The 12,215-nt window shown below is 47.7% G+C and overlaps 1 protein-coding gene across 2 annotated transcripts in view; it reads left to right on the top strand.

Annotated features, from left to right (window-relative positions):
* Positions 1–12,215, top strand: part of RBM6 (RNA binding motif protein 6) — a 57,314-nt gene that overhangs the window by 33,848 nt on the left and 11,251 nt on the right. For both annotated transcript variants that reach the window (XM_064667913.1, XM_064667914.1), the window contains 4 exons: positions 7,600–7,674; positions 9,241–9,301; positions 10,565–10,633; positions 11,737–11,985. In XM_064667913.1, coding sequence (XP_064523983.1) covers positions 7,600–7,674; positions 9,241–9,301; positions 10,565–10,633; positions 11,737–11,985 — 454 coding nt within the window. The remainder of the gene's footprint in view (positions 1–7,599; positions 7,675–9,240; positions 9,302–10,564; positions 10,634–11,736; positions 11,986–12,215) is intronic.

Genomic DNA, 12,215 nt, shown 5'->3' with positions numbered 1-12,215 from the left:
TTAAATATTCTTAAGTTTTGATAGTTTAAGTATACTTTTCAAATTGAGGATTCAACCTGATCCATATTTTTTTGGGAATGAGTATTTTATACAGAGTCATTTAGGTTGGAAAATACCTTTAAGATCATTAGTCCAACTGTTAAAGAACATCATATGCATGGTCTCCTTCACTTACCCCATTATAAGGCCTTAACCATCCATGCTTCTCTTTAGCTGTGGAGTGGGAGCACCAGAGCACAGAACTTGCCCCCTTTGAGCTGTTATCTCCCAATGTCCCCCCATCCTCAGTGTCTGAACTCTAAAAATCCTCTTCTGACAACTTCATACTGTAAAGGAAAGGCTCTCATTTTAAAATTTCCACTTTTTTTCCAGTGATCCTGTAAGCTGATCCACAAAGGTGCCTTCTTAGAGGGGTGAGGGGGGCTTGAGGTCGGCATTAGCTGGGCAGAGTTAGGGCCCTGAGTGGCAGGTGAAAGTCCACTTGGCTTCACTGGATCAAAGAAAACTTTCAGATGTGTTGAAATCTCCTTAAAGGGTGAAATGCAGAAGCCATTCATATCACCTACCTTCCAAAGCTGGCCCCAGAGCATGTGAAGTCCTGGGCACATTGCGTGTTTTCCCAAGCTGCGGCACATCACTGTTATCCTTCCTGGAGCAGTGACTGGGAGCTTGCCTGTGCCCACTGTTTTGGTGTTCTCAGAGCAGGACTGAGAGTGTTGACAAGCGAAGCAAATGCTGTGTTTAAAAGATAAGCACTTTGAGAGTCCTAACTTGGAAGTGAATTGGAGTTCAAAATTCAGGCATTAAAATGTAGAGAGCTGGCATAGTCTGAAAAGCAATTTCTGTGTATATTTGCGAAAAGGATGTCAGTGGGGGGAGATGAGCTGTACAAAGATACTGGGACTTGCTTAAAAGGAGTATGGCTGGTATCCAGGGAATTTAGAAATCGTAGGAAGAAAACTGGAGGTGTCTCAGCAGGCTAGCTGGGGTGTCTGTGGAAATAAGGTACTTAAAGGATGCAGACTGGCACCTTCTGCTAAAGGACAAATGGCCTGGATAACCAGGCAGGAAGGGAGGCCTGAGGAGGGAGCAAGTAGAAATGGAAACTGGTGTGTCACGGTGGATTGTCCCAGTGCAAGTGGGTAATGGGTTTTGAATAAAAAGAGTTTGAAAAAGAGCTGCTGAGAGCTATCTGGGATAAAATAATCCTTATATAGCATCTTAATCTGTTACATTTAGCTACCAAATCTTTAGGACTCTCTAAGTTATCCTCCTAATGCCTGAGTTCTGTGTTAGTGCCAGTTTTGTTTCACGTGTCCATCAGTGGTGTGCCCGAAGCCTTGTTCTGTCAGCTCAGGATGGATGGTGACATCTTTGGGCTCCCAATCTCAGGCCTCCGCTGACCTTGAAGACCACGAGCCCTGAGCATGACTTGCTGGATAGCATTGGATCTCTGTTGGAATAAATGCCTTGCTGCTACATGCTTCAAGGTGATGCCACGTGCTTTCAGCTCCGTGACGTCGCCGATGCCCGGGAGCCAAACATCCTGCTTTCTGGGTGACCACTAACACAACGTTTATGTTGTCAGTTGTCATCTCAGTGTTAATCCTGATAGAAATCTCTAATAATAACACAGGGCAAGGTTGTTTGGATCCATTTGGTAATGTAACAATTCCTCAGAGACCCATCACTCATCCGACCATCCTTTCCCCCTGTATATCTTGAATCTTCTGCCTTGCTGTCAGCCACTCAGCAGTAGAGTACTGGACACTGCTAAGATCAGGCCAATAAAAAGAAATCCTCGACCTGCAAATGCTTAGGGAGCTGGAGAAGGGGGCTGAGAGCCTTGGGGAAAATCCCAGTACACGAGGAACTCGCCTGTGGTTAGTGTTCCTGTAGGAAATGCCAGATTGCTGCAGTACCCTGCAGCAGGCTGGATTGCTCTTGTTTCTTCAGCTCTCCGTGTCATGCTCCGTTTTCTAAATGTTTAATTACAGATGGATTGTGGTTTTTGGGTTCACAGCTTTTCTCATCTGCTCTTTGTCAGAGGTAAGCAGATGTGCTGCCTGTTGCTCTGTAGAGTTGTACAGCAGCTGCGGATGAGTTTGGAGATAAAAACTTCTGCATATGGAAAAAACAGGATGAGAAGCCAGTGTCTGTGGCTGAGATGATCTTCTTTTGAAATACACCCAGCTGGAGTCTTTTTCTCCCAGGTGTTGGCCCTTTGCTCCATCCCAGGAAGGTGCTGCCTCCTCAATTCCACAAGCATCAGGGGGAAGAATTAGGGAGACCTCTGGGACCTTTGGTGTTTGACTCCACCTGGCTGCCTGATTTGAAGATAAATACCTCAAGGGAGAGAGCCCTGTGCTCTCTCTGCCAGCTTCCATCCAGCCCCTGCAGGGAGCTGAGAGCCATGCCAGTGGAATAGGATGCCATTACATAACTTACATTATGTGGCAGTTGGGGGTTGTTGAATTTGCATTTATAATCCATACTCAAATAGGAGCAGAACCTGAAAACATTCTGATTTGCAGTTCCAGTTAGATAACCCGACTTGTGCTGTCAGCTGCTTGTCTCCCTGTGCTGTGCCATCCGGGGCATTTGGAGGCCAGGACTGGAATATACCCTGAGGATGGTGAGAGCTTTTTGTTCTGGGAAGTACTGCTGGGACCGTGGGCTCCCTCTGCATTCCCAGACTGCCTCCTGGGGTACTGTCTGAGCATCCCCAAGGCAATAAACACTAGTTGTTAATCAGTTTAAATAATTTTTAAATGATGGATGTATACTGATTTTTGAGTAACCATCCTAATTATAGTAAATATGCGTAAGAGGGCTGAATTAACATCACGTAAACGAGGTTAGTTCTGGTATTTTAATGTGGCTGCTTTGCTGTGCTGCCTGTAAGCATTCTTGTGTCATGAGCTTTGTATGCAGTTTTTTATGTGTTCGCAAAGGATATTTCCAGTTAATTTTTAACATGGTAACAATGTCAGTCTTCTAACTTCATTATTATTCAGTGAGAAGGAGACCCAAACCCTTCAGTTCACGGCACAGATATTTTCCATTTAATCAGACCATGAACAATACAAGGAAATAATTAGCTGAAGTGGTGTTTGGTTTGGTGCATGAGCCAGCTGCTGGAGGAGGTCTGAGAACGATTCACTTGTGGTGCAGGCACCTCCTGCACTGCCTTGGTTTCTGCTCTGTGGTTGTAGCCAAGAAGAAAAGTTTAGTTTGCTAATCCTTGCGGATTTGGGTGCTCTGTAGCCGAGCCTTGGTTCTGTTCCAGAAATGACCTGCGGTGCCCCAGATGTGTCATCGGTAAAGCTGAGACTGACAGTAGCTGTTCCACTGAGTCAGGTACCCCTGGCTTTCCTTGTGACCAGGGATGATGGCATGCTGTTCCCATTCCACTGGAAGAGCTGGAGTACATTCCTCCACAGCGGTGTTGGTTGCTACATCCACATCTCCGTGCGGTGTCGCAGTCCCTGTGGTAGCTGCTGGAGCATGACCCGTGAGGTGGAATATTTGGAGAGCTGTCAGCTCATTGTTCAGAGGCTCCAAAGTGAGATTTTACTGAAGATTTTAATGTTTGGATGGATTCAATTAAAGCAGAAGCCTGGTTTTATTTGAGGGACTGGCTGTGCTCCGAAAGCTCTCCCTCCATGTTTCCAGTTTTCTAGGTCACTCTTGGATGCTCTAATTTTTTTTCAGAGAAACAGTTAGCAAAAGCTTTGACACTGATGATTTGTATTCTGTCATCTCAGTCTTGAGAGCAAAGAGATACTTTTTTGGCAAGTTCTCCCCCTCCTCAGCCCCCAGTTATCATCATTAGGAGGCTGTCAACAAGCATGAAAAATCCCAGCGTGCCAACTGTAAATGCTAATTGACAGACAAGCAGCTGAAGCTTGTGCAGTGCCTGACCTGCAGCAGGCTGTCTCCTGGCCCTGGCAGTAACTCCTGTGCTTCCTTAGGAAGCAGGATCAAAGTGCTTTGTGCTCATGTACCTGCAGTGCTCAGCAGTGAGTCAGCTGGGCTCTGTGCACAGCAGTATGATTGCAAACAGGTTGAACTACAGGTGAGCTAAAACTAACCTTATGAGTGGGCATGATGTGTGCTAGGAGTGTGGTCTGGCTTTTTTCTTACAGTTAGACTTACCTTTAGCCTTTAGATCCTATTCTGGTATTCTTTAATGCTTCTTTTGGGGACAAAAAGCTTGGAAACTGCTCCAGTTAAAACTGGAATTTTGGTGGCAAAGCCCTGTGCCCCGCTGACACAGTCTCCAAAGTGCTTTTGGATGGATTTCATCACCTTTGGATGTCATAGCTAAGGGATTTTCCCCTTTCTTTCCCTCTCTAAAAGTAACCTGTTCCTGTGGGGTTTGTCCCTGCTCAGTGGAGAGCTTTGAGACACTGCGTGTGCTTTCTGCAAACGGGCTTTGTGGTTTTGTGGCACTGCTCTCTAGAACCACCTCATGGTGGGATTGCTCTGTGGATCAGCCTGCTGACAGTGATATTTACATACTTTGCCATAGGGCTGATTCTTTAGTAGCTGAAATGGCTGGGACTGAATTGTATCACTTAGACTGGAATCCAGTATTGCATCGCCAACAGACCTCTAAGCAAAAGAACATGTATAGCTGTGTTTGAAAGGTATCAGACAGTAGCACAAATCATTGCTCCCAGCAGTGAAGTCCTGATGCTCTGTTTTGATGAATTTGGCAATTCAGAAAACAGTAGAATCTGCTCGTGCCCTTGGAAATCTGGGCATTTCCATGGCTGAGAGCTCTCTGTGCTAGAACTGCAGAGCTGTGCTGCCTTTTAAACCCTTTGCTGGTGAGTCAACTCTGTGTTTACTGCTAGTGTTGAGGGGGAGGTTCCTGACTGGGAGGACCAGAGAGACATTTTTGTAGCATTCTGATTTAGAAAGAAAAAATCAAGCTGCTCTGAAGTACAGAATGTTAAAAATCCAGGAGGATTAACGGGCAGAGAGGTCCAGGATAAAATGACTGATTATGGAAGAGATTGTTCTAGTCTCAATACCATACAGTACAGGTGGCATACCTTGGGCTTACCTTTATTTTCCTCCCCCAGCACTGTTCCCTGAAATTTTCAGAAAATCTTTGTGACTTCACCAAGATCTGCTCAGTTGAAAGTGGTGAACTGAAATTAAGGAGTATTATCCAAAACATTTTGCAGAGTAAAGGAAGATCTAGATGAAAAAGAGTAAGCAGTGACAGGCTAGAGGAAATAAAGGTTCTGAAAATATTTGGGATGGAATCTAGTAACAAAATGGGGAAATGAGGAGTTTAAAGCCACTGAATCCTGACAATGTATGTCCTAAATGAAGGACTCACTTTGGAGTGTTAAATCATGATTGCAACCTTGAAAATTACTTTATCAAGAAGAAATCAGTAAGAGAGAGCATGCTGAAAAAGTGAGCAGGCAATCAGCAGGGTGTTTGGGAAATCAGGGAGTAATTATGCAAGTGACACTTTCTGCAGCCTCCAAGAACGGAATTTGCAGAAGGGACCAGCACCACATGCACTTAAGTACCATTTTCCATAAACCCAAAAATAATCTTGAGGCTTTCTGGCAAGGTTTGTCCTCAGTGGCTGGTAGAAGGATGAAGCTGTGGGACAGATTGCCCCGCCAGAGGAGGTGTTCTCTGAGTTTCCTTATTTCCCAGGCTCTAGGCAGGGCTGCAGCTGCCTGCTGAGGAGCTGCTGTTCCCAAGGACTTCCCTGGGCTTAAGCTGCAGCTCTGCTCGTGAGGATGTGCACCCTGCCTTCTCTCCCTGCCTCTGCTCGGCGGGTCCTGAGGCACACGCAGGATTCCAGCCTGCTCTTGGCACTGCCCATCTCTTGAGTGTGTGATGGGATGTGATGGGTGCCCTGCCTGGGACAGGGAGCATGTCCACCTCAGAGGGACCAACAGTCCTGGTGGGACAGCCTTGGTTTTCAATTCTCTTTCTCACTTGTGTTTCCTCATGTGCCTTAGAGAAGGTGCAAACCATCTCGTGGGCATGTGAAGTGGGCAATGCTCCACGCTGTGGATTCTCCAAGGATGCAGCACTGTGCTCTGGGTGCACACACCAGCCTTCAGCAAGGTACAGGAACAGTTCAGCTTCTGTCAGGCAAAGGCAAATCCGTGCTGGAAAGCAGTGCTTGGGCAACTGGGTGGCAAGGAGGAACCCCCCAAAGTGTTCAAGCCATACAGGCCTGGTAGGAAAGGATGGGTTTGGTCCATAAAAGGCAGGATGTGCAGAGGGGAGGGTGTGGAACCCCACCTCACAGGACAGCGTCTTTGGTCTCCAATTTTTTCTGCTGCACGCTTTTGTGGGAGTTAAAGGATTGTTGTACTGCCACTCAGTGATTCCCTCCCATGAACTTTTCACTCCCACTTTACATATTCCCTAGCATCTCCCTCACGTTCTGCAGAGCAATTCATGCATGGGTGTATCATGACTTCTGAATAATGACTCTGGGAACTCTTCTCAACTTCATGATTTGCACTGGGGGCTCTTGTGTGATGAGGCTACTGGGTCAGAGTACCTGGGAAGCTTCTGACTCACCAGAGGTCCCCAAAATACCTGGGGGCCATTTACAGCTCCCTGACATCCACCTGTACCATCCAGCAGCTGCTCTCCTGGGACTTGGGAGACCTGGGTCTGGATCTCATTGCCGACACTAAGTCTCATTGTGGTATTGGGCAATACAGGCTGCGTGGTCTGACAGTGCTTCCAGTGACAGGAGATGTCTCATGGATGGCTCCCTGCATCTGCTACTCAGCCTGCATCCTGTATGCCCAGGTGTGGTCTGTTGTCCACAGCAGATGAGAGCCACCAGGAATCCTTGCTGCTCACTGCTTTGGTGGGCTGCTCCAGGCAGCAGCTGGGGGACATGCACCTTCATTTCACCCTTAGATCATCATCTGCATTTCAGCAAAGCTTGTGGGTTTGTTGGGCTCCTGGCACCTCTCCAAAGCATCATGTGTGGATCTGGAAGCAGTGTGTCTTTGTGGGCAGTAGAGTCCCTCTGGTGCTGCTCAGGTGCTCGAGGCCACCCCCATGAAGAACTGGCTGCATGACCAGAGACCTTGTCACGTGCTGGCATATTTCTCTGGAGGAAAGCCATGGTTTCATGAGGGACATGAAGACTAACCCAAGTATGAAAATTCTCTCACCTCACTAGCATTTTATCTCATGTTCCTCCTCGAGTAGCTGCCTTGAGGCCAGCCTTGTGGTGGCTGGTGTGAGGGAGGCTGCCCAGCTGCCCCTTGCCAGCACGTGGACAAAAGCAGGTTAAAGCAGTTTCCCACTCTATTTACTTGTCTCTGCTCTTCCTGGGAGGTGGCCTCTCCTGCTTGGTTCCTCTGGAGCTGACACAGCTTTGTAGCCCTGTGCTAGAGCAGGGCACAGGCTGTTTTCCCTCCCACTTCCATGGCAAAGCTCCAGCTGACTGAACCAGGAGAATTCCTCCCCCTTTCACCCTGTTTTACTTGCAAAGCCTTTAGGAACCAGAGCTTTAACCCTTTCCTTTGCCTCTGAGTGATCTGTGTGTGCTGAGCACATTCGTCATTTACCCCCTTGTCTCAACAGGGAACTCTTTCCATCGGTGGCAAAGAAGTGACCCTTGAATACACTCCATGCCCAGAGTTTTGGCGCTGCAAACGTGTAAGTATGTGCTCAGAGCTGTGTTGTACTTCCCCTGCTGGCACTCATGGCAGTGGCAGCTCAGAGGAGTGTTAGATACTTGCTGGGTAGCTGAAGATCTCTCAGGGTAATGAATGCCTGTCCTGAAGCTCTTGCCTCTTCTAAACTGTGCTTTTCCCTTCCTTGTTTTTGGTCCCATCTCTGAGTGCACATCGCTCTGGTACAGGTAGCCAGAGTTTTATGCACAGAACAGCTTCATCCCTATGCAGTGGTTCCCTTTTGACATGTGAGGAAAATAGCATGTGGATCCTTTCTCCTTTAAAACCACAATGAGACAAATTCCGGCAACCGGAATGGAACTGGCTTTCACTCTGGTTCATGTGGGTAATCACCCTTCTGCCTCACGCAGGAACCTGTGATACAGCTCTGAGTGTAGTAAGTGAAGCGGGGAGGGAAGCATGGAAATGGATCCAAGTCCAGGCAGCAGTTAGTACAGGCTGGAACTGGCCCATTTCTGGGAAGGCACAGTTGCTTGTTCCTATGCCCTCTCCAAGGTTCTCCCAGAACAGGAACTTTGGGCTGCAGCAGGCTGGGGGTGATTTCTAGAGAAAGGGCAGGGATGCTGCCTGCATTCCCACTGACTGCAGACCAAGAGGTTGCAGCAGGGCAGGAAGGGATTGGTTCTAATTAGACTTCCACCTTGATCGTGGATCACCTTGGGCTACAGAGAACCTCATGCAGGCTAACTGGATCCACTCAGCTGCCAGCAGAGCTGTTGCTCACCACCTCATCTCTGCTTGCAGTGCTCCAGAGATGAAGTAGAGACAGAAGTTTCAGGCAGTGGTTTCAAACAGCTTTCAGTGCACTGACAGGTGACTGCAGTGTATGTCCCCACTGCTGCTGTGCATAACCATGGCCTGAGGAGCTTCCTTGTGCCCCAGAGCATTTACAAGGCTTCAGTTACAGGAAAAAATTGGTATGAAAGAGAAGCAATGCATTTACAAAAGCTTAAGGAAGAAGTTAGGAATGCTATGTTCGGAGAGATGGCTGTGAAGATGGGGCACTTGCTCTCTCCATGATGGCTCTGGGTGGGATAACCATCCACGCATGTACAGCTCTGCATCTTGGTTAGCAGACATCTCTTCATTGACTCTCCAAATTATGTCAGTATTGACAGTTTAGCTCAGATAAGGACTTTTTTGCTGCTTGAGGTGCAAGTTGATGTTAGAGAATGCCAAGGTAACTTTTGATCCTTTGAATCAACACGGTACCTAGCAGGGAGCTTTTGGTCCAGTGTCACTTGAGAGGAGGAAGGGTCTCATGTCAAGGACTAGTGAATAAATCTGCTGAGAAGCTGTGTGAAAACCCTGTTCCCAAGGCAATCCCAGTTGTGAGTCATATAAGCATTTTCCTGCCATTCCAACCAAGGCTCCTGCTGCCATTATCCATCCTATCTCTCAGGATCTTGCTGTAACTTTTCCATGGCTGTTGCTTTCTGAAAGCACTGCAAAGCCTAGCATTCTGGAGTAGGTTGTACCCACTGCCTCCAAAACATGACTTCCTCATGCTGTCCATCTTCCATTGCAGTGTAAGGTGTGCACTGTGGGCTACAGATCTTCCTGCTCCTATTGCAAGCTCCCAAGGGATGGTGAGTATGTCTGGTCCTATGTGCTTGGTCAGTTAAAAGTTTCATCTGCCCTCACAAGTAAGTTTTTCTTCTGGCTTCCCCGTGGCATCCCTCTTGGTGGACCGTGTGGGAGTTTTGCTTCATTCAGACCCTTTGTGCCTGTCCACATTAAAGATGTTACATGTGGATGTGCCAGGTTCTCTGTGCTTGTGAGGCTTGGTGGAGAGGTGTGTTAGTGCACACAGCCTTTCCTTCCTGTTGCTTTGGCTTTGTTAGTGGTGTGTGTCCTTCAGAACTGTGAGCTAGTACTGCAGGCCACAGGTGAGATGGCTTCCCCTCAACCCACCTTCCTTGGGAGATGCATGTTTTTAGTGTCCTTTTGAGATCTCAGATTAGGATCATAGAATCATTAAGGTTGGAAAAGACCTCTAAGATCATCAAATCCAACCATTAAGCACTGCCAAGCCCATTACTAAACTGTGTCTCTAAACACAACATCTACATGTTTTTTGAACACTTCCAGAGATGGTGATTCCACCACTTCCCTGGGCAGCCTGTTCCAATGCTTGACCACCCTTTTGATGAAGAAATTTTCCCTAATACCCAATCTAAACCTCCCCTGGTGCAACTTGAGACCATTTTCTCTTGTCGCTTTGCTTGTTACCTGGGAGAGGAGTTTAGCCCTAAATCCAGGATTGGAATTGCTGAACTCACCTTGCTGGCTGTAAGAAATGCATGGAGAGGAGTTCTCCTCCAGGAGCTTCTCAACCTACTAGCACCCTTTTTGGAGTGGGAAGGCATGAGAGCCAAAACACGATTCCTCGAGGAACTAATTTCTCTGGGAAATACAGACACCCTGTAAGCTTTGACTCTGTATCTTTGAGCAGATACAGAAGGGCAGTACAATAACTGCTGATGCACAGCTCTCTGTTTACTGAGGCACCATCCCCGTGGTTGCGCTTTCCGTGTGCTGTGGCTCCTCTGTCAGCGTTGTGAAAGCAAAACTCACACAGCTGACCCAACACAACTGTGGGTTGTAATGAAACTGCTAAGGAGCAAGGTAAACAGAGCCTTTAAGCTGCTGTGAAGACAGATGGTGGTGCATGCTTCTTACTGACCTGCTTTTCCTGGTCGGGAAAAGGTGTAATAAGGTAGTCCCTCTAGGACTGGGTGAAAGAAAACAGCTCTCTAGGCATATACAGCGGTTGCTGCAGCTGTGTGTGAGTTCTGACATGCTTTGTGACTGATGGTTGTGAAATGGACTTTAATGTGCCTCTCTTTCAGGGAGCAGAGCAGGCCCAGAGTCCAGAGGTGGTGCTGAGGGAGAGGACCCATCGGCTGAGCAAGAATTCAGTAAGAGAATTGCCCTCCCCATCTCCGGGGTCGATGCTCATGCCTGTGTGATTTGCACGGGCAGTGTTTGCAGCTGCAGGTGCAAAACTGGTGTCATATGCAAATTTTACTTGAGGTTCTGTAGCCAAAACTCTGCATGCTACAAACTGCAGACAAATGAGTACAGGCCTGTCCAAGGTGAGCTGTGCTGGCAGCCAAGTGAGGCAGTGTTGCAGCTTTCCCAACAGTTATGTGCAAAATCACTGTGTGTTCTGCCATGCTGCCCACTGCCTGAGCAGAATGAGAGCAGGGAGATGCTCTGGGGGGATACTGAAGAGGGAAGCTTCACTGTGCCAAGTCTTGCACTCTCATTTCCTTCTCTCTGTGGGAAGAGGCTTCAGCAGCAGGTGCAGGGCTGGTGATGTTTGACTTTGCAGCCCCACAGCTTTGGCTTTCCTTTCTAGCAGTGTTAGAAGCTCAGGTCAGGATCTCTTTTGCAGTGAAGCCAGGTGGTTCAGAGGCCTTCAAGCACAGAAGCTTGATGGAATTTATCTTCTCTGTGTTGCATAGGTAGAGAGGGGGACGGTGTTTTCATGTTATATCTGTGGTCAGTAGGCACCAGATAATATATCCATGATTATATTATGATGTGTTTCACTCCGTAGTCAAGGGGTCCTGAACCCTGTTTTCCACCCAGAGACAGGGTGACAGTTACTAGTTGATATTGCTCAGCTGTGGGTGTTCAAGAATGCATAATGCAGAGTAAGGATATCACGGCCATATAGGTTGTGCTGGACATGGGAGGAACATGTCCAAATCCATCCCTGATTCATGTTTGTCCAACCAAGAGCCAGTCCTAAAAGGAGGCCAAAAAGCATCTTGTCTCTGACAGGAAAGGTCTGGTAAAGGAGCCCAACATGAGACAAGTCAGTGGAAGGATGAGCAGTACCTAACTTGTCCTGTACACACCTTGTGTCTGCAGAGTGTTAAGGCACAGGATATGCAAAGGGCAGAACTGGTTGACCTTTTGTAAGGAGCACTTCTGCAGGGACCAGAAAAGAGAAGAAGAAAAATACCTGCTGAAACACTCTGTGTGAAAACATTTCATTCCTCCTCTCTAATAGCAGAGACAAAGCTTGAAACACCTGAGCAAGAATTGTCAGGTCAGCCAGGATCTCCAAAGCAGCCTCTGCAGCCCTCAGTTCCTACTCCACAAGAGGAGTGTCAGCCTCAGGAACAGGAGCCAAGGAAGAGAGATGAAGGGAGAGAGCGGCGACCCTCACAGGAGAAGAGGAGGGACATGGACCGGCACCAGGAACCTTCTCAGAGGGAAGGGGAGGAAGCCACACCACCGGATGGTGGAGGAAGCAGAAGTGAGTGGCATAAAGCCCAAATTTGGATTCCTCTTGCTTGCACTCCATCTGCAGAAAGGGCAGTATTTCACTAAAACCTCTAGAGGCTGTTTCTATGTTGTGCAAATCCATGGCATCAAGTAATAGTGGGCTGTCCAGCTCCAAAGGTGCTGACAGATTGCCTTTAGGAAGATCAATTCAGGTTGAGCTGGCTTCAGGATGGTGCAGTTAACTTAGCACTTCAAAACAGT

This window comes from Pseudopipra pipra, chromosome 11 (assembly GCF_036250125.1).
Source record: "Pseudopipra pipra isolate bDixPip1 chromosome 11, bDixPip1.hap1, whole genome shotgun sequence".
Taxonomy (NCBI): domain Eukaryota; kingdom Metazoa; phylum Chordata; class Aves; order Passeriformes; family Pipridae; genus Pseudopipra; species Pseudopipra pipra.
This window is presented reverse-complemented; position numbering and strand designations above follow the sequence as displayed.